The 22,770-nt window shown below is 38.8% G+C and overlaps 2 protein-coding genes across 3 annotated transcripts in view; one reads left to right on the top strand and one right to left on the bottom strand.

The window, feature by feature from the left end:
* The window catches only part of slc16a3b (solute carrier family 16 member 3b), a 10,684-nt gene extending 6,062 nt beyond the window's left edge, over window positions 1-4,622 (top strand). For both annotated transcript variants that reach the window (XM_084434225.1, XM_084434226.1), the window contains exons 2-5: window positions 395-643; window positions 898-1,041; window positions 1,136-1,906; window positions 3,163-4,622. In XM_084434225.1, coding sequence (XP_084290351.1) covers window positions 421-643; window positions 898-1,041; window positions 1,136-1,906; window positions 3,163-3,539 — 1,515 coding nt within the window. In that variant the 5' untranslated portion in view covers window positions 395-420 and the 3' untranslated portion in view covers window positions 3,540-4,622. The remainder of the gene's footprint in view (window positions 1-394; window positions 644-897; window positions 1,042-1,135; window positions 1,907-3,162) is intronic.
* Window positions 4,623-6,328: 1,706 nt separating this feature from the next.
* csnk1db (casein kinase 1, delta b) lies at window positions 6,329-21,435 on the bottom strand. The gene is made up of 10 exons (XM_084434038.1): window positions 20,893-21,435; window positions 16,132-16,242; window positions 15,844-15,992; window positions 15,365-15,593; window positions 12,268-12,438; window positions 12,011-12,159; window positions 10,675-10,843; window positions 10,446-10,588; window positions 9,826-9,896; window positions 6,329-7,797 (listed from the first exon to the last, which is right to left on the bottom strand). Exons 1-9 carry the CDS (start codon window positions 20,966-20,968, stop codon window positions 9,864-9,866), a joined length of 1,230 nt encoding a protein of 409 aa, XP_084290164.1. The 5' UTR covers window positions 20,969-21,435; the 3' UTR covers window positions 6,329-7,797; window positions 9,826-9,863.
* Between the last annotated feature and the right edge of the window lie 1,335 nt (window positions 21,436-22,770).

Genomic DNA, 22,770 nt, shown 5'->3' with positions numbered 1-22,770 from the left:
CCAGGGATCAGGATTGATAAACTCTGTTATAAGCAACATATTTTACTCTCTGATCTGAAATAAAATGAAAATCCTTGTGATGCTGTTTTTTTTATTATTTTTTTAAAGATGTAATTTGTTGTGATACTGGTGAGCATTACATTTAAAACGTACCCAGAATTACGAAAGCTGCTCTTGGCAAGAACATGAATGAGGAAGGGTGTGAATCCAGTGTGCCAGACCAACTGAACAGATCTTGCTGTACAGGAATATTCAGTGAACGAGGCATGATTTTGGCAGTTGAGCATTAATGATCCACAAGCATAGTCAATTTATGTTTAAAATCATGTTGTGACCAATCAGATGAAATATTTTACTGTAGAATTAAGCAACATCCATGCACTTTTTGTTGCAGCTGAGACCTGAGGTGTATTAAGCATCATGGGTGGAGCCGTTGTTGACACTGGTAACAGCGGGGTCAAGGCACCTGATGGAGGATGGGGTTGGGCTGTCCTCTTCGGCTGCTTCGTCATTACTGGTTTCTCCTACGCATTTCCCAAAGCGGTCAGCGTCTTCTTCAAAGAGCTTATCCGGGAGTTTGGCGTGGGCTACAGTGACTGCGCTTGGATCTCCTCCATTCTTCTTGCAATGCTTTATGGCTCAGGTAGGGATTTTATACATAACATTCATGGGTGCCTTTTATATTTTAAGAAGAGGGTACTTCACAGGGGATCCTCATATTTGAGGGTCATTGGTATCAAAAAGTATGAAAACCCTTCACTTTTAGTAAAGAGTTGCAAAATCAGCATGTACATCTAGAAGAGTTATGTGCGATGTCAGCATGTTAAGTGTTCCTGGTCTCTCTTAATTTTTTATTTTTATATATCCTGGATGCTAACAGTGGTTTGCTTGTTGCAGGGCCTCTATGCAGCATCCTAGTGAACCGTTTTGGATGTCGCCCTGTGATGATGGTCGGGGGCCTTTTTGCCTCGCTGGGTATGATCCTGGCATCCTTTGCAACCAGCATCATTCACATCTATCTCTGCGTAGGAGTCATAACAGGTGAGCACTGTTTTGTGAAATGACTTACTTAATTTCAACATATTAACACTCTCAAATTTGACACATTAACACTCTCAAATTTGCTGTCCTCCAGGTTTGGGTCTTTCTCTGAACTTTCAGCCATCCCTCATCATGCTGAACCGATATTTCAGTGAGAAAAGGCCCTTGGCCAACGGCCTGGCTGCAGCTGGAAGTCCCGTGGCTCTGTGCTGTTTATCTCCTCTTGGTCAGATTCTTCAGTACAATTATGGTTGGCGTGGAGGCTTCCTCATACTTGGAGGAATTCTACTGAACTGCTGTGCATGTGGAGCCCTCATGAGGCCCTTGAAAGCACCAAAAAAAACAAGCGAGGTGGACGAAAAGGAAACGAAACCCAAACCAAAGGCCAAGCTTCTTGACTTCACCGTCTTTAAAGATTGCGGCTTTGTGATTTACACGGTGGCCGCGGCCATTATGGTGCTTGGTCTTTTTGTGCCTCCTGTGTTTGTGGTAAGCTATGCCAAGGAACTGGGAAATGAGGACACCAAGTCTGCCTTGTTGCTCACCATACTGGGGTTCATTGACATCTTCGCCAGGCCCACGTGCGGCATCATCGCTGGGCTCAAGTGGGTGAGGCCACGATGCGTTTACCTCTTCAGTTTCGCTATGATCTTCAATGGAGTCACTGATCTTGTCGGGTCCATGGCCAAAGACTATTCATCTCTCGTGGTGTTCTGCATCTTCTTCGGTATCTCTTATGGCATGGTTGGAGCCTTACAGTTTGAAGTGTTGATGACCATTGTGGGAACAGAGAAGTTCTCCAGTGCCATCGGCTTGGTGCTGTTGGTCGAAGCCATTGCGGTGTTGGTGGGACCACCTGGAGCAGGTCAGTTCTGCAGTTCATTTTCTGTCTTCTGTAGTTTCTGTGCTGTTATACAAGATGGAGGTACAAGTCATAGCATAAGCATTTTAATCAACTAAAATATGCATTTACAGGAGTACATTTTACCGCTAGTCTTGTTCAGAACTGTTTGAATTACTATCTGTTAAATCTCATGCTTTCTTTAATCACTTGCTAAGAACTTAATATTTAGAACTGCTAATATTTAACTGCTAATTAGGGCTGCACGATATTGAAGAAATGCGATAACTCATTAAATAATGCGATATGCGATACGATAATGCTTAAAAAGTGTGTAAAGTAAACTTAAATTATCTTTAAAATATCTTTAAAATTATATAACCTACATACTGTACGTGTTTCACATTCTTTTTGTGACAAGAAAACATCCCTACAACTTCTGAAAGTGAACATCAGTTTAAACCACGGGGTTTAGGGTTTCAGGTTATCCTACATTAGGTTTATTTAACGACAGAAACTGAATAATCAAATGTAAAAATAAACAATGCTTAGTTATCACTGTATGAATTAAATACATATTGATTCTTACTACACAAGTTATTCAGCCGAGAGCAGTGAGTGATTTTTCTCTTTTGTTTCATGACCCCAGTTATTGCAAGCTGTTGCGATATGCATATCGCGATATATACATTTGCGATATTTTGATATATTGTGCAGCCCTACTGCTAATATTTAACTCTTAAATATTTTCTAAATGCATGTTATTGCACTAAATGTGAATGGTTAAAAAGATGAAACGTGCACCTTTGAAACCTTTGCCCCTTTCTTACAATCAACTGCAAGTTTGCATTTGGAACTGCCTCCATCCAATCCACAATCTATGGATGGAACCTTTTTTTTTTTTGATAATTGGTTACATTTAAGATGCATATATAGAAGATAATATTTCTGTTTAATTCCAAATTTGAAAGAACTAAAAGAACCGTTAAAACTAAACTTTTATGTACTTTTGATAATTGATATATCGGTTTGCAGATTACCTAGCAAAGAGCTCTACAGATTCTCTATGCCAATGGTAACCTTTTGTTTAGTGTTGCAAAGACCTATTATTACAATACCATATGGTTCCTCCTTATTAGGATTTAGACGAACAAAGAGCAAATGGATTGTTATAGGTGTCCCAACAATGACAGCTGCTGTTCATGAGCACGTTTGCCCCGATGGCCTGTCATGGCCGCCATATGGAAAGTACATATCATTGTTCTCGTTTCATTTTACAGGTCGCCTTCTGGACGCCACAAAGAACTACATGTATGTCTTCCTGCTGGCTGGGTGTGAAGTGGTCCTCTCTGCCCTTGTGCTCCTCATCTGTAACTTGCTCTTCATCAAAATGAAGCCCCAAGAGCCTGACCCTCCAGCCAAGATGGAGATGGCCATTACCGAGACAGAGATGGAAGAGCTCAACAAATCACCAAAGGACGACCAAGACAATGGAGGTGGTGCTAGTGAGAATGGGAAGAAAGCCGGCGAACCGGGAGCAACAACAAAATCTGATGATGAAAAGGTTGTCGAGTTGGACTCGATAGAGTTGGAGAACGCTTCCAAAGAAGTGACTGAACCAAACGGTGTGGCAGTAGAACCTGAATCCTCTCTGTGAAGATATTAGAACAATAAATAATATGACAGAGATTCCCCAGTAGGACTCATGGACGTATGTTTGATGTTGTGGTGTATGCGCTTCGAGTGTGGTTGTGAGGACCGCTTTAAGACCTTGCTCTGCAGTTCAGATATAGCACTTGTATCTGGATTTTTGGCCAAACACTGCCTTGCATGCTAACAGATACCAGGATATGTTCTCAAAAGGTTCTTCCGAAAACCGATTAAATTATTTGTAATGTTGCACCAAATTTTTGGTCAGTATAGCCTACACGCCACATCAGAGCAAGGCACCAGCATATACTGAAGATTACCAGCTTGCTTCTTTGTGGCATTCAGTGTTTGCTAATGTGGATAGTTGGTTTGCAGTATCTTTTATCATCTACTGTTACATTTTAACCTGGTCCTGAGAGCGCACTGGATTTTTAAAGGTTGTATTAAAGTCCTGAATTTAAGACAAATCCAACCAGACGAACCCATAGGCATAACATGCAAATGAGGATCTTGTTTAGTCTCTTTAAATTGGGCATGTTCTTGAGGAATGTACAGAATTCAGATATGCTTATTTTTGTGGAACATTTTCAAAGTATTTAACTGTTGTAGGACAAAGCTGTTACATTTTTAAAGGTTTTATTTTTGGTTAATTTTAACTTTCTTGTAAAGATTACAGTATTTATATTAAAGTGTTGATGTCAGTTGGCAGCTGCACTTTATATTTATTTTGTATTTTATTCATCGAAATGTCTGTGTTTTTAGACCAACTGCATCAATCAGGAGAGGACCACAGTTTGTACTTGATATGTTGGTTATGTAACATTTGTTTTTAGTTCATTCACATTCACTCATGCATTGATTTTCAGTGGGCATTTAAAAAAACAAACAAATAGTAACACATGATTTATGAAAATGGTGACATGGTTAAAGCCCTTCTAACCTTTACCTCGTTTTACCTTTACCAGCAGTTTGTGAGTAGGGACCCTCTTCTATGTTCAAAGACACTTGAGCTATTTTTGGTTGTGCCTTAAGTCTTGTAGCAGTACAGAATTTGTGAATCACTATAGAAATAAATACATCCTTTCCTCTCCACTGCATCTTGACTCATTTTTATGGTGTTAAAGTCATGTGTGTTTGTAGCGCTTTTAAAAGAACAATAAAACGATACAGGATACCATCCTTTTTAAACTTCATTCCAATATTAGGACTAACAATTCTCTGGAAATAAAAAAAAATTGTTACATTTCTAATTGAATTGTTTGAAATTGATACCTCTCATAAATATAACTCTTACTAGCTAAGGCTGTGAATTCTAAATGACCACACTGCTTACATGACAAGACAGTCGCACATAGTCCAGATCCTATTGACCCTTCGCAGGGAGTTTGATTGACAGGCGATCTGACCAATCATAATCCGCCATTGTTGTCCGACAAAGCAGTCAGGAGAGTTAAGGTAGATTAACATTGGAGGTGTTGAAAAACGGTGTGTACTGACGTCTTTCCGCGGTTAAAACAACATTCCCTCTTATGTTCATTCATGTTTATTAAGAGATTATCGGTTCACGAGCAGCTTTAACTGAGGCTCTACAGCGATCTGTCAGACACATTAAAGAGCCACAAAACGGTATTTTCTGTTTAAATTTCTTAAAAAAATCACCAAATTCGAAAGGTGAGACTTTGTTTCATATCAAAAGTAACCTGGTCTGTCCTGTCTGTCAGCGCGTTGTCTGCTCCGCCTCCGCGATGTATTTTTCACTGCGTGCGTTTATATACTGTCTATGGTGAGAACACGGCGTGGCTTGTCGGACATAGCAACAGTAACTAAAGGGGGCGTGTCTTTGCGAACGGGCAATTAGCATAAGGTTTGTGCTGTATTTTCAGTTCAGTCCAGCTGTCCATCTGCAAATGCACTGGGCTTTTAACACCTTAAGCAGCGGCTCATCTGAAACATATGGTGAGGCATAAACTAGCAGTGATCAATCCTGCTTCTAATCTACCCTACTGTAGAATTTAGATCTCACCTTGCTTTAACATTCAAGTGAAAAAAGATGTTTGGCTAAAGTAAGTCGATAATAAACAAGTTGTAGCCTACACTTAGAAAAAAATGATCAATGTATAACCTCAAATGGTTGTGTAAGGAATTTAATATGACCTTTTAGGAGTTCCCATCATGAGAGCATTTAATGGAATTAGTTTTAATTTCTTTAGCAGTTTTGTTGTCTGCCGCGTTATGCTCGAGCTCTTTAAAGCAGAATGGATTCTGATTGTCAATGTTTTTGTTTTTATCGTTCATCAGCTGGAAAATAAATCGTCTAACCGTGATTCCACATTCCAGCAATATCGTTTCTCAGTGCCATTACAGTTACAGTTGTGGTATAGACTCTGCTATTATTTTATATTTAAATAATGCACCACAAGGCCTATGTTTCCATTCAAAATATAAATCATTTAATAATACCATTTGGCCAGTGGAAAAGATTGAGAAAAACTTTCTCTGAAATGCATTTTACATTATTTGATTTATCCAAAAACAAGGCAAGGATAGGCTACGAATTTATTTTTATCAATGTAATGTGACGGCACATCCGTATTTCATATTTTCCTAATGTCTTAAACATGTAATAAACCATGTACCGTTAAACATGGTATCACGTGGATGAATAATCATATGCAAATGGAGATATGCATAGTAAAAGTATGCGTTGTAAGCTCCATATATGAAATAAAAACAAAAAAATCCCGACCCATTAGATGTAAATTATAGATTATGCATTTTTTAAAAAAGCAACGACAAGCAAATACAAGTAATTTATTTACATTGTTTAAAATACACAAATACAGTGGTAATACAAATTCTTAAAGGACTGACAAATTGGCATGACGTCCACAAGTATGTGGAGCCCAAAGCAGCCATGGGCTTCAAACTGGGGGCTGGGGGAGAATCAGATGAAAAATTTTACCCAGGAAGTTGCCAATGTCCTTGTTATTGATGACAAGGGAACGAGATGACCAAACCAGCTTCCAAGGTGCGTTAGAAAAGCCACATCAGTGCTGGAATATTTTGTGTAAGGGGAAATCAGAGCATCAGAGCAAGACCTTGATTTGTTTTCATTCTTTCAACCTTTGTAAAAACAATCGATATGATTTACCACTTCCAAAATACCATCCGAGCCATCAGAACACAACTTGCATCCATTACCTTCACATCATATTAACAGTCCTTTTCAAGAGACACATGTTGCAGGTCTAAGCATGATCTCCATTCATCAGGCAAAACAACATCCTCAAGAGTCAAAGTTCATGTTCAGAATGCACGAAACCCCCAAAGTCTGGCACTTCATTGTTGTGGCTTTATGAAAGAGTGGATAAAAATAACTGGTGATAACTTTCAGACTCAACCCATCTGTGGTCATTTCATAGTCTCTCTCAAGAGTTGCATGGAAACATTTACACATATTTTACAGTTATTTCACAGCTTAGAAACAGAAGACACACAATAATGGGGGAAGCAGTATTGTACAAACAGGCGAAGTTCAGAGGGTCCCTCTGTGAGGACGTGTACGACTGAAAACCACGCTGTGGAGTCAGTTAGCTATGAGCTGATGCTGAGATTTTGGCCCCTTTGTGGTCCATCCACTCAACACCACCAGCTTCAGCAAGGGAAAGGAACCTCACCAGAGGGTTATTAAAATGTATATTAAAAAATAAATACACTGAGTAAATAAAAAAAGTTAAGTAAACCCATAACGCCACCAGGCGGACTCGTCTGTTGCCCAGGTTAAAATACAAAAGAAAACCCAGTATACAAATAAACAAGACCCATTTAAACCACATAGATGATACATTAGCCTCAAACGAGAGGAGCCTCAACCAAAGGAAGTTGTGCAGCACTGAATGTATAAGAGTGTAACTGTGAAGGAAGGTCGCATAAGATGACAATGGTGTGGGTTGGCTGATCCAGTCTCTGATTGGTCAACCTACTGGTGTTTCTCACAACAGGCCATAGCTCTCATGTCCATAAGAACATTTAAAGAGTGTGGGAGAGAAAATATGAGAACATGAGAAAAAAAGAAAAAGAGAGAGAGCCTGTTAGAAAAGAGGTCAGGTTGGTTTCTACACCATTTTGGTTTGGTCAATAGAAGGAGGAGACTGACGGCCCTATCTATTAGCTGATGGTGAAGAGCTGTCAATCAGGCATGTGTAGTTAGGTTGCCCATCGTGCTCCATATTGCAAAGTGGAGGCTTCTGGGACATGGAGACAATCTGTACACAGCAACAAGATAAAGGGACACACAATAAGTGACAATTGCCTTTAAAAAAAAAAAAAAAAGTATTTTTAAGAGACTGAATGTTTATACGTTTTTCACATTATAATAGATTGATAAATGGGGAGGAATGTTTAAATGTACATTTTTAGGAAAAAACATTAATCCATTAACCCAAAATGGTTCCTCTATGGCATCACTGCTTAAGGCGAGACACGGCAGGCAAAAACATCGGGGTTTTTTACTGGTAAATTGAGATTTTGGGATATTTGTCTTCAATAACATGTCTTCTTTCAGACATGTGTTGAAAAAAAGTCTGAAATACACATTTAGGTCTTTATTTTATTACACTTTGTCTGTTTGCGTCTGTAGATTTCTCAAAAATTCAACAAAAGTTTGCGTTCTAAATCAACATGCTGCTCCGCCATCTCTCAGCGTGTCATCACATGCACAGTAATGCTGGGTACACACCAAAAGATAATCGGGCTGATTTTGGGCCGATTTCCCCCCTTCCGACAATGCTAGCTATGTCCCGATTATCTTGATGGTTCAACAGATTATCTTATCAGATTTTCCCTTGGTGTGAGGTGTGTTAAGAGTGTCCGAACCTGCTCGGAAGAACGTCGGAGCCGCCCCGATCGCGAATCGTAAATATTCAACATGTTTAATATTTACGATCAGAAATCCTGATGTGTGGGGGGAACCCCGAGGACAAACGCGCGCACGTTCTGGAGATTATCACGTGAAACGAAACAATATCCAATCAGAAAGTGAGATGATGGAAGACGGTCATTCTCACACACACACACGCACACGCACACATGCAGGAAGCTGAGTGTTATAAGGGTTCAGTGAGGGATTAAATAGGCTAACTTTTTCTAAAGAGACAATAAATACAATAAAGAATGAATATATTTCTGTATAAAAGGTTATATATAATGGTGGGTACAATGTTTTTTTTGTTTTGTTTTTTTCTGTGAATTTTCTGTGAAAATCATTCCAAACACTATCATCATAATTTCTTCATGCATATCATCCGACATGCTTATTCTGAAGTCTCGCGAGGTTTTGCGAGATTTCCTGTGTTCACAGTCGAGAATCTGGTTGAAAATCTGTTTGTGTGTGGTGTGCTGTCTTTGTCACATCATGGCACACCACACACTATAGGAGCAAAATGCTTAAATCTAGGATTTTTTGTCCTCATGTTTGTGGTCTATCACATTTTGAAAATCTTATAAGATGTAAAAAATCTTTTGGTGTGTACCCAGCATTAGGAAGCTCTCTCTCCTGTACAATCCTGTCGGATCCAAATATGGTCATTTCCTTTTTATCAGCAACCAATCGTGAAAGTAAAAGGGCTGAATGCGCAATCTCATTGGCTGATGAATAATCTTTAAAGCCCGTTTTCTCAAAATGACTTTTCTCTCATACTCCAAGTCCGAAATCTCCACTTCAGTAGCACCTATATACACTAAACTTTCCAGACTTGTACCTAATTATATTATGAAGACATTTACAGAGTGATTTGTAAATATATTATTCCTAGCCTGATTTATATAACATTATATTCAAAAAAACATGGTGAAAATCATTTTTTTAAGGCTATTGACAGTATATTCTGATTTACAGGATAACAAAAGTAGATATCCATAAATCCCTCTGTAATTTTTTTCCCATCTAATATGTGAACACAATGAAATTTTTTTTAACCTGGCTTTATCCAATACTCAGATATCTGATTACTGATTAGCAAATTAGTGCATATTTGATTAGATATTGCCTGATTTGCATATTTAAACATTAAATTACAGAAAACTTGTAAGACATTTTTTTCTCATCGTAATGTAGGTAATCAACTGGGAAAGTTTCATGGTGATATCTGCTAGTTAAAAATGTTACCCTATTCACCTGTAGTGTCTCGCCTTAACCCTTTTTTGGAACCTTTATTTTTAAGAGTGTATGACAGTTTGCACAAGAAGAAAAAACAAAAAGCAATGTGCAGCTTACTCAAGCTAATCGAACTCACCTGGTGCACCTGCCTTCACACAAGGACGTGACGAGCAACTACTTGCCGTGGTGATCGAAGGGAATGCTATTCTGGGGTGAAGAGAGAGAACATTACAGCCTTCCACCCCCACAACACAATCCTTTGTCCACTGACATGCTACTCATACCAACCCATAATCATACCCTGCCTACTGTCTGTCATATTGAAAGAATATATGCTGCTGAAATTACTTTTCCAAGAAATACAAATGCTAGGTCAACAGCTTCCTAGAAAAGGCTTTTCAACTACCTAACAATCAGATTCAATTTTAAGCTTAACGTCATCAAAAGGCTAATAGAGATTGTGAGAATCAAAAGGTCATTTACTGCGAGCAATAAAGAAATACTAATATTTTATCAGGTATTTATTTCTGTGAACGATTTGTACGTGCAGAAATAAGACTTCCTAATGTAACCGTTCAAAGGCCACAGGTACTGAACTGTTGCTTCTGCCAAAACGTTAAATCTCTTTAATCGGTACGCAAACAAAGCAGCTCATTCAGACACAGACAGCCACAAGACTTGCTGCTTTTTTAAAAAGGTTTATTACGGATTGGACTGCTCTGCTGAAAGCTGGGATGAGCAGGGTCTGCCTTATACCTGTGATGTGGACATGCGGGAAGTGTCTTGCCGCCCCGTCAGGTCTGAGGACGACACGTTCACTGGGGCGCCACGATGAAGCCGCATACTGACCTTCCGTTCACGCTCCATGCCAGTGACCGGTCTCGGTGAGGATGTGTTTGCTGTGTGACGAGAAGCAAGAGACGACTGCCTACAACAGTGTTTCAAGCACTTGGGAAGAAGCAGAGGTAAGAGACAGACTGTTTACCTGTGTGAGAGGTGGGGGTGAGAGGGGTGGGAGGAGCACCATCCTGTGTGGGGCGGGGTCTGCCTGAGGCTGCTGGGATCCCTCGAGCGGCAGGATTCCTGCTGTGCCTCATCCGCTCGTCCCGCTCTCTCCTCTCACGTTCTGCCTCCTCTGCTGTACGGTTAGCACCCTGACAGAAGGTAAATGCAAAATTATGAAACTTTATAAATGCAAGATTATGACTCAAACAGTTGATTCCAACAGAGTTTGGCTTTACTCTGTGTGTAAACTCTTTACTTGTGTGTGTGTGTGTGTGTGTGTGTGTGTGTGTGTGTGTGTGTGTGTGTGTGTGTGTAACGTACTGAACCGTGATTTTTGTGAACCGTTACACCCCACATATATATATATATATATATATATATATATATATATATATATATATATATATATATATATATATATTCGCCACAGAAGTAATTACATCACTGACGTGGAAACCAGGAGAAACATTGTGCCATGAATGAACTAGTTATAGGCAGCTTTAAGTCCACAGATCAGCAACATTCCCCATGGATTTAATGTAGTATCACTAACTGTAACCATGTTTAAACCAAGTATGGCAGGAATAGTAAAATGCTTAAAAGATCAAATACAGATTCAGGGTATTGACAAACACGGAAGCGCAGAGGATAGAGCAAAACACAGGTCACGAATTAGAAGTCTAAAACGAGAATTTTTAAAGAGAAATGATATAAGAGAGGAGGAGCTTGAGTTTGTTGCCCAGCCCTATTTGTTTGAACCGCAAGAGGCGTCTACTCTCACCTACTCTACTCTTAACTAGACTTGCGTGCAGCCGTTCCTGAAAGCCAGTGATTAAAGTTTATAAAGTTATTAATATGGATATTTTTCTTACAAAACCATATCGCTTCGATTCAGAAGGCCTTTATTTACCCCCTGGAGCCATATGGATTAATTTTATGATGATCCGTTTTGGGCTTTAAAATCTGTGGCACCATTCAGTCCCATTATAAAGTTTGGAAGAAGCAGGATTTTTTTTTTTTTTTTTTTGTGTGTGTTTGGCTGAAAGAGGAAAGTCATATACACCTACCTAGGATGGCTATTTTGAGTAATCTATGGGATAATTGTCATTTTTGGGAGAACTAAACCTTTAAATACCAATGAAATGACTAAAGTGACATTTTTGAAAATAAGGCATTTCAATAACTGACTAATAACCTTTTCATTGCCATTAAAGTGAAATTACTGAACCTAAACAAAACAACAAAATATAAGCAAGCAACGCAAGTTTTAATGACCACAGTTATAAAGAATGAAGACCATCCAGACATGTACTTACAAATTTGAGCATGTTCCAATCAAACACGTAGTCATAGGAAAAGCCCTGTCTGTGGAACAGATTCCTGAAGAGCTGCCTCAAGTATGAGTAGTCTGGCTTGTCATCAAATCGCAGTGACCGGCAAAAGTTGAGGTACGTGGCAAATTCAGCTGTGGGACAGAAAACCATCCATATTACAATCCAAGTGTTTTAGGTCAAATACAAAACCTGATTAACATTCAGAAAATGTTAGAAATTACACAAGGCTTTGAACATACATGGGTAGCCCTTGCAAAGAACTTCAATGGGGGTGGACATCTTCTTTTCGCTGATACGCTCATACTTCTGTCTCTTGGTGGCGGCTTTCAGTCCCTGCCAAGGCAGTGAGCCCAAGTTGAAGTACATCAGCACATAGCCAAGAGACTCCAAGTCATCCCGCCGAGACTGCTCTATAGAGATAGGTGCACACAGAATTATAGCTTAATATAGGTTGCGTGGAGCAACTACTGAAGTCATTCATGAAGAAGCATTCATTTCACATTCATACACACGTGCACAAATAAAACTCCTCAGGGAAATGCTAAAAATATACACGCATCCACTTGAGCATGAGCACATAGTGATGTCATACGGAGTCGACAGAGCAATGGAAAGGAAAAATTACTCTGGAAAAGATGTCAAATGATCAGTAACCACAGCCAGAGAAACACTGTCTATCACAACAAATCTGAGTCACACACACATATATTAGGGCTGCACAATTCTGGAATTTTTTTTTTACATTACGACATTTACCTCTTCTGTGATATATATTGCGATGTACAGAAATACAGAAATGTTCACCAGATGACTTGAATGGCTATATTTGGAAAGAATTAGGGATGTCACGATACCAAAATTCCAGTAGTCGGTACCGATACCATTAAAATTGTACGGTTCTCGGAACTAATTTCGGTACCACCGCAAAATCTATTGGAACTATTTTTCTATTTTATTTAACTATTTGAAAAAAATATAAATTCGATTCAATTACTTTATTTATGACGGTAATCATAAGTAAATAATACATATGAGCATTAAAGGCTACATGCTGTTTAAACGTAAATATTGCTTATAAAAAAATCCCATGGAGACGTAGCTAAATCTACTGTACGGTAGCCTAATATAATTATTTCTGTCAATTTCTTCAAGTTAAACCAAACTTTTATTTTGACGGGTTGCTGTGAAGACCTTTGAGTTTCTGTGTGTGTATGATATGACTATAGTTTTTTCTCAAATTAAACGGTAAAATGCTCATGAAGTGACTCTCAGAGTGGGTCTGGAGATGAATTTAATCATGTCATCATATCGTGAGGCAGCAGAGACTGAAAACAGCGAGAGCGTCACTCATGCTTCAGTGTGTGTGTGTATGTGTGTGTGTGTGAGGTAAATGAAACCGCACGTCTGCGCCATTAAAGCAGCACTCAGTAGCTTCGGGATTTCTACGCTGTATTCTCGCTTTTTGCTCGCAGGTTTCTCTCTAGAGCTCCCCCCACAGCTTCGGAATAGATATTTGACAACACTGTTGTAAAAACTCGTTGGTGATTCTCAGACACCAGAGGCGAGTAGATCAACGACATCAAAGCAGATGGGACATTCTTTAAAACGTCTTCTTCATTCAGGTTCGGACAGCGTGAGGGAGCGCAATAATGACAGCATTTTAGCAGATTTATTTTGGCCGTAAAGCAGTTGTTTACATCGCGAGACCTGATATCACGCGATATTTCCTGACACGGCGGCCGGCGGCCCGCCGCCCCAAAGTTGCAAGTGCATATTTTCCGCTCACGGCCACCAGGGGGGTGCGAAACGACCACCATTCAACCCGAAATAAGTATTATAACCATTCCAATGACTCCGAAGCTGTTCAGTTAAGGTAAAAAAGTTACTTAGTTCACCTTTAATTCACACAGAGACAAGCAGAACATGCAGGGTTAATATTTAAATAGTCTTTTTGCAGTTTAATATACACAGACACTACATATATTGTGGTATATATCGGCTACAGACAGTGCTCCAAGTAAAAAAGTTAGTCTGGAGCCCTGCGCTTAAATAAAAACACGGAAGCGACTTAAAGCAGCTGCCTATTAGTGGGTACCGAATATGCCCGGTACTACAGAAATGCTGGTATCGTCACATTTTCAGTACCGACTTAGTACCGAAGTACCGGTACTTTGACAACACTAGAAAGAATTAATCATTCTAGAATGAATGGGGTGATTTTGTTATAAATAAAAATTAAAACCCTGGAAAATGAAATGGGAATTCTTTCACACTTGAGTTTACTCTTTACAAAAGAACTAACACAAACTTCTTTCAGAAACCATAAAGTGAACTTGAGTTTAAATAGGGCACATTCTAGGGATGCACCCACCAATCCTATTTTCCATATACGTATTGGCTTTGATACTGCGATTTTTGCCGGATCGGTTATCGATCAGACAGGACCGGTCCAAATCCGATACGGCGCATACTCATTTCCCTTCAATGTTCAAATATTCCCATTATTATACCTGATCTGTAGACAAACTTCTGTAGATTTGCATAAAAAGACTTTATCTGGCCGGAGTTTATGGCTGCTTCTAAACTTATGAATGCGGAGCGCTGCGTTCTGTGAGTCATGTTGCTTTAAGCACATAATTCTGCACCCAGGAAGTGCATAAGTGATGTGTGCCACCCTGTACTGGAGCCTTTCATATTATGATAATTTTGCACAATGAAAGATTATTAATAATCTATTTTCTGTCATATTTATTTTTCAAAACAATTTTTTTTTAAAGTATTAATGAATTTAAGAATACAAATAGTAATTCTTTTTTATTTTATTTACATTGTACCATATTAAGCACTACACTTACGTTCATTAATATTTTTTACAAGCTAAATGTCAACGCGAGTCTCTATTCTCTCTTACATTAGCGCTGTTATGGACTGATTGTTTGAATGAATACACTTACTGGATCATTGAACTGAGAACTTTCCAGGAGTTTAGCAACTTAAAATGATCTGATCGCAACCAGTGATGCAGGTTGGAATAGAAATTTCCACCTACCAGGTAGGCTTACAGCTGCTTGCGCCATTGTAGATGCTCAGTGTCATAATCTGATGACTTCTAAGATCATATAACGGCGTGATGTTAATGACGCAATTTCACATGCTTCAGTAACTTATTGGCATTATATTTTAACGTGTTAAGGGTTTTGAATTAATTGTATGCGTTAACATTAACGTTGACAGCCCTAATAAATATATATGCACAAACACGCACACATACGGCATATATACACACAAGCACTCACAGTGATTTAAAAGCTCATTGGCAAGATTGTGTTTTCTTACCAATGCCAAGGTGTGTGTTGATGGATGCATATCGTGCAGTGCCCGTCAGGTTCTTGTTCTCGCGATAGGGAATGTGCTGGTGTGTTCGTGCGTCACGGTATTTCTTGGCCAGACCAAAGTCAATGATGTAGACCAGGTTTCCTTTCTTTCCCAAGCCCATCAGAAAATTATCAGGCTTCACGTCCCTATGAATGAAGTTCTTGGAGTGGATGTACTCAATGCGGCTGATCTGCAAGGTCAACAAAACGACATTTAAATACTTCTGTAGCAAAAATGGTCGTCAGGCATTTCAGTGTTTCAATAACCATCAGGAGTGGATCTAAGGCACATCAATTCTTAGAAGCAAGTAGAGAGTAAAATTTTGGACTAAACGCCCATTACATTTCTCAGCAACTTCACCTACATTAAAGACTGTCTCCCGCAGGAAAATCAGTGAAGAATGAAACAACTACTTGATTGCTTAAATTTATGTATCATACCATCTGATCAGCCAACAGCAGGACAGTCTTCAGGCTGAACTTCCTGGAGCAGAAATTGAAGAGATCCTCCAGACTGGGGCCAAGCAACTCCATCACCATCACGTTGTAATCTCCCTCTGCACCACACCACTTTATGGTAGGGATGCCAACTGCAAAGAAAGCGCACAAAACACCTAAATACACTGCCTAAAAACCCAACACATGCTTTTTATCATTGACTACATTCATTTATTGAGCACCTCAGCTCCTTATTTACATATAAACAAGACAAAACATTGTTCTCATTACCTCCACCCTGCATCATCTTGTAAATCTTGCTCTCGATGTGGAGCTGAGGGTGCTTTGTCTTCACACATTCCAGTTTGATGGCCACTTCCTCTCCGACTGAAATGTCCGTGCCTGGGGCAGATCGAGAAACAGAGCCATTAAAACAGTGAATGGAGTCAGAACACAGTCTGAATCTCTAACAAAAATGAAATGACTGCAGATCGTAATTGAACTTTATACTTTGTGCATACACTACCATTCAAAGGTTTGACCAATTTAATGTGTCCTTACTGAACATAAGTTTTCATGTCTTTTAGAAAAAGAGTGCATGCCCCCAGACCCCCCAGGGGGACCAAGGTCCACCCCCCCATATTCTCACAAAATCCTGTAGGAAAGACTTTTGAAACAAAGTATGCTTGTTCTGCATGTATTTGTGTGAATAAGTGGCACAGTTTTGTCCACTCAAGCATCCATTGGCATGGAGCAGAGCGAGTATTCTTATGGGAGTTGAACTTTACACTCGCATGGAGAAAGCGTTGTGAGCGGTAGAGAGCAGACAAAAGCTCAGAGATGCTCAACTTTATGCAAAAATCAAGCGAAAAATGCCGGGCAGCAGCCAATCAAAATGAGAAGAGTTAAAAATATGCTGATTGTTCTCCCATTTCTGCTGGATTAAGTGCTTAAATCATATTGTTTACATTAAAGTTGTTTTATGCATGTTAAATATTGTAGTTTGGACATGTCATTGTGTCATTTCATTGTGAATTGGCTGGCTTTTTAAATGTTTATTAAAATGACACTCTTTGCATTGGGCGTATGTGTGATAATTGATTATATTGCCCGTGTGCTGAAAAAACAGATTAAACACCCGCTCTAGAGACACACCCCAAAGTGTAGTCGTTGAGTGAAGTTCTGCCGCTTAGTGGACATTTACCATTAGTACGCAATCAGAATACAGTGGGCTTACAAGATGGAAGAAAGCACAATCTTTCTGTCACTGTTCTAGTTTCAGTTATTTGAGAGACTTTTGATTCTGGGTTGTTTTGATGTTTACCCATATTCATGTTGTTTTGTCTGTTCTAGAGACATGTTATAGCTTTTTGATAAAGCTCTAATCGTGCTCAAACTCACAGTGCTTTCAGATGGAGCAGCGTTTAAGAGCCATACATCAATGACAAGCTACGCATAAACAATCGCAGCCTTTGCGCGTTAAGCCAAATCGGATGAAGTGCGATTACATGGAAATTGTGATTAATCGTGCAGCCCTATTTTTTAAATGCATTTCAAATTCTAATTCATAAACACTGAAATGCATTCATCAATGTGTAAGGAAATGTCTCAAAATCATGAATAAAATTGAAATCACAACATTGATCAAAAAATTGTGATACTTTTTGTCCATATCGCAAAGACCTAGTTTATTTTAAACAATAAAGTTTTATTGTGCAGTACTTTGTTAGCCAAACATGTATTCTTTTTAAAAAAACAACGTTTTATTCTAGCTTCATGATTTTTTTTTTTTTTTTTTTTTTATTAACACTGAATGTGGGCAAGTTTCATAAAAAAAAAGCTAAATCTAGAAGGAAAAAAAAAGCTGCAAAATTCCATCAATGGTGGGGAAGCAATAGCCTCTTTCACACATCCAGTCTGTACTGGTAAATTACAGGTAACGGATCATGTGTGAACAGGACCTTTTCAAATATAACGGTATATTGGTTCTGGCAATATACCAGTAAGGGAAGTTGTAACAATACCAGTAAATTACCAGTATATTCACCGTGTGAATGCGGAATGAAGATTACCGGTATTTCGCTCGTACGAGCTCAAAACGTGCTGATGCAAGTAGTCATTTGGGCCAATTAGAAGCCATTAAAAGGGCAACGGCTTTGGGCCATTCATAAAATTATGAAGCGTTTACTCAGCACAGTTTACAATTGTCTTCAAATTGGAGTGATACCGAAACTAAAGCGCTTCTCCTCGTCCGGGTGGATGAAGAGATTTGTCAACAACTTAAAGGAACAGTTAGCGATACTGTCATGCATAAGATAAGATAACAAGCCTTCTTCAGTAACAAGGCATAAACTTCCTGTTAATGACATCATATTGTTTAATGGGATTTTGGAACTAATGTGTGAATGGCCTGTTACCGGTAAAAAGCCAGAACGCTGTTGCTTGTGTGAACAGCACATTTTTTAAATTTACCGGTAAAGTCGTTCTAGCAATTTTATGGTAATTTACCGGGATTGCTGTGTGAAAGGGGCCATTGTCTCATAAATGACAGAAAATACAATCAATGGCAGGGAAAGAGTTAAGAAAACTTAATTACATTCTAAAAGATTAATTACACAGATTTATTCAGATAAAATTTTGACACAGATTTGATTACCACCATTTCATTTTCGGGGCTCAACAGACCCATTTCTCATGTAAAAGAGCACTCTGGACATTCTGCAAAATATCTGTTTTCAAAAGGCAAAAAAAAAAAAAAAAAAACCTACTACGCATAGCCATCTAAACAGAAACTCAAGGACTTGTTCAGCTTGTTCCTGACAGATTTAAAAAACAAACAAAAAAACAAATGATAATCTTCCCTTCAGCTGTTAGCAAAGAAACTCATGCAATGCACGTCAGATCTACATACAAATTAATCAGCAAACTAGACATTTATTCAAAGAGCACAAACAGTCAGTACTCTATGATTACATTTAGATTAAATTTACATTAAAAAAAATAATAAAAAAATCTATCTTTGCCAACGAACAATGTAATTAACAGGCTTCTGCTCTGGTTTCAGATCAGCTTTACAGCCATGATAAAGAAAACCAATAACACGGCAGTGTTACGCAAGGAATCCCGCACTATCCAACAGTTGACTCAAGAAATAGGATGCCAAACTGCTGATAAGGTGAATGCAAACTGTAGTCTGATAGCTAAATGAGATGTAAGGGAAGTTAAAGATGTGTCATTTGGTCCAAACATCCATCACATCATAAGCCTGAACCAAAAACTCTGAGGTTACATAAAAGCTGATGGGAAGGACCCAGAATTGTAAATGAGTTGGACAGTCCGGGGTGATTCACACACCTGAGGCCTCCAATGATGCCAAGTGATGCAAATGTAACAGAATCCCAGGAAAAGGGAGAGGTATTGCATTTATGCCGAGTCTGACTGTCGGATGATTTGTAAAAGCAGTAAGTGGTGTAACTAGTCCAATCTTGTTGGGTTTGATCTTCTGAGCCTCTAATGCCAAGGACATGGCAGATAATTTGAATGCATTTCACACAGAGAGTCATGTGCAGAGTCAAGATCTTCTAGTAGCATTGCCACAAAATAACACCTCCGACATATTTACTCTGAAGTATTATTCAAAAACACTTCATTATGCTAACATACCAAAGAGTGGGTGGGTGCAGTTATGAAACAGAAGCAAGCAGATGAGAGTTTAAAGTCTCACCACACCCACCAAGCCCTGTTCTCACACACAGACTGAAACAATCCCATCTCAGCCAGAAAGCTTTGGGATAAAGGTCTCGCCACACTACATGATGATCAAAGTCCCCTCACAAACATTGCTTCTCTATCAAAATAAAAGCAAGCTGATTGCATTTGAGCCTGACGTCTATAGGTGCTTTGATTAAGTTAAACATTCTGTTGATAGGTTTCAATCCACAGCGATACGAATTAAGGCCAACAGCTGCAAAACTTCCTTTAATGCCTCATGAATAAGAGATGAACGTCATCTCTTACTGGCTCTACACAAGTACATTTAATCACAGGCTTGAGTTAAATTAAATACCATAATGGATGAGAGTACTAATAGTAGTAAAGGTAGATTTTGAACTAATGAAATGTTATCAGCTTGTTAAGAGTATAAAAGCTAAAACAATGACCTACTTTGGTGATCAAAACCGGTAGTGCAATAACAATGACTCTGTAACTGCCATCAATGCAATCTCTAAATGTCAACCATAGATATTCAAATGATAAACAACATCCTGGTGTGATACTGATGCTCTCAACCATGAAGGCCATCTAGCATGTAAATAAAGAGTTTCTCAGGTCCCTGACTGTGCTGCTCCAGGACAGCTTTATTAATCAAAAGAGCTTTAGCAAAAATGTACCATGACCCCATGGATCAGGAAAATGAGACTGCATGAATCAAACACAGAGCTCTAAATGCAAGATCTCGACTTTAAGTAGACTGCAGACGCAAATCAACATCTAGGCTTGGCTGGATGTCCATCAAATGCTGATTCAATATGCCAGGTATGGCATTTTGGGTGGTTCAAGCTTTCAGTGAAACCTGTATGGACAGGTGACATTCACTCAAAGTTGCACAGAAGGGAGGACCCGTTTGTAAACTCCTGCTCACGTTCAATGAAATTACACCTCACTTTAAAGCAAATAGGCCTACTGTGTTGTCACTGACATCCGAGTCTAATGTCAAAAGCACATATTTTTTGTGGTCATGTATGACATCCTGTAGTGTTTAAACCACTATATAAGCTTGCCCCAAAAGGGACGTTAAGATTATTTACCCTGCAACTTCAATAAACCACTTAATATACGTTCTTGTCATTGTTATAAAACATGGTATTTTATATAAATACCCAAAGAACTGAGAAACGGACCTCGTAAGGAGACTATAACGAGTAAATCTCTGGAAAAACGCCACTGACAGTTACAGTTGACAGATATATAAAACAATACAGCATGTTAGCCGTGTCATATAATGACAGCTTAATGGCAAGAGAGTATACGGGTGTTGAAGTCTATATTTACCCAGATATATGTCTCCAAATGATCCACTTCCAATTTTTCTACCCAGTCTGTATCTGTTTCCAACTCGTAGCTCCATCGCTGTTTACTGGTTTCTCCCGAACGAGTCACTCGACTGTATTTCAGCTAATTTCTATTAAACCAGATGCTGTCAGCCCTTAAATTCGATGATACGTTAATATTTTCACGCGTTATTTAACGTTACCTGCTACGATCCTATATATCTCTATGCGACCCCAACCCCCCCGAATCCCTGAAGAGAATTCGGATTCTTCCGGCGGAGTTCACTTTTCACCATTCCTTTTCTAATGTATAAAAGCCCGAAATGTCACAATATTGTGATCAGGTGAAAGCTTAGAGTCTGTAGATTATGCTCCTGTCGGTTTGGTCACCATTTTCCCCAAGGATGAAGAAGATGGAGGTGGATTTTAACAACGGACCCCAGTCGCAGTAGCTGTCACAGGCCTCGTACCTCTCCTGTGGTGGACACGAACGTAGCGCTGTGACGTCACTTCCCCTTGGCAACGCCTCGCTCGCCACAGTCACGTGGGAGAAACGCTGGACGGGTTTCATTAGGTCAGTCTCATTAACTGTCTCGAACACCAATTAATTCATTATATGTGGACATCTTTACATCTTATTCAGTGATTTGTATTGGTGAATAGAATAGCGCGGACCTGTACTAAGAATCTGTTTTGTTACATTTACATGTATGCATATTAATGTATATTCCAGTTGTTCAAGTTACATTTTAAATGTTTAATGTTACAGTAGTTACAGATATGTTACTTGTCACTATTGGGATACCAGTAGCAAATAAATAAATACTAGACTAATTCCAAAAAGATACTAGTCACTATTCGATAACTTACTATTAGTTTAAAATAATAGTAAAACTAGCCTAATAAAATAAATAAATAAAAATACTAGCAACAAAAGTATTTGACGGTTTTATAATAAATTAAGTAATAATAAATAGAAGTATTTATAAAGTGGATATTTGGTTCAGATCGTAAATGCTTTGGAAAAACAGTAGGCTTAAGATCTTAAGATAACGCGTCATCTATATAATACGTGCTCCATCTGGTTTGCTCTTATGGGTGTCCAGCTTACTGAAACACTGTGAGGGAAATGCTTTGTAATAAACAAGGCAGTGGGACAAGAGTGGGACAGCGTAACATCTTGTACTCTCTGAAAGTGTTTTGGAACTTGGCCACGCCCACCCACTCGCTGATTGGTGGATGCTCTTTTGATTGGTGACACAGTATCCAATCAGGACACGGTCACATGGCTGTAATGTTTTCCAGCAGGTTGCGTAACAGTCTTGCACGTGTTTTTCAATGCGAGTCTCAGAGTAACTTTAGAACCAAAAGCGTGATTTTAACCATAGCCATATATATATTTGTGTGTGTTTTATTATAAATATGTTTGAATTATATCCCTATAAATAATATTTAGTGTAACATAATAAATAATACATAATGCCACAGTTTTTTTTTGTTGTTACATTTTTCATTTGCCTTTTAGTTTTCCTGATACATACCAGTCAAAAGCTTCGACCTACTACTACTTCTTTATTATACTATAAAACGGGATTATGGTAATAATTATGGATTTAAAGTGATAAACTAAACAAAACGATACTTGCATTCGACGTAGTAACTCCACAGACGAATATTATTGAATGGTCGTGGACAGAAGTGTTTGTTTAGAGTTAGATTTATTTGCTAACGAGGACATCTAGTGGTCATTGATATGAATAGCAGGCACTAACATAAGCAGGAAAAGAAACCTGTTGGCATCACGGGTTAAGTTTGTGCCATTTTTGTGATGTGCTCTGATGAGAACATTTTTTTCACAAGCCTGTCTGTGATATTCCTC

The sequence above is a fragment of the Rutilus rutilus genome (assembly GCF_951802725.1).
Source record: "Rutilus rutilus genome assembly, chromosome: 16".
NCBI lineage: Eukaryota > Metazoa > Chordata > Actinopteri > Cypriniformes > Leuciscidae > Rutilus > Rutilus rutilus.
The sequence above is the reverse complement of the archived record's forward strand: the minus strand, read 5'-3'. Positions and strand labels throughout refer to the sequence as shown.

What these genes read in the sequence shown, in the direction of transcription:
- csnk1db (XM_084434038.1), bottom strand. Translation starts at nt 20,968, where the DNA reads ATGGAGCTACGAGTTGGAAACAGATACAGACTGGGTAGAAAAATTGGA. An exon ending in ATTTGGAGACATATATCTGG is followed by an intron (nt 16,243 to 20,892) that starts GTAAATATAGAC and finishes GATCTGCCCCAG; the next exon opens with GCACGGACATTTCAGTCGGA. An exon ending in TGCTGTTGGCTGATCAGATG is followed by an intron (nt 15,594 to 15,843) that starts GTATGATACATA and finishes TTGACCTTGCAG; the next exon opens with ATCAGCCGCATTGAGTACAT.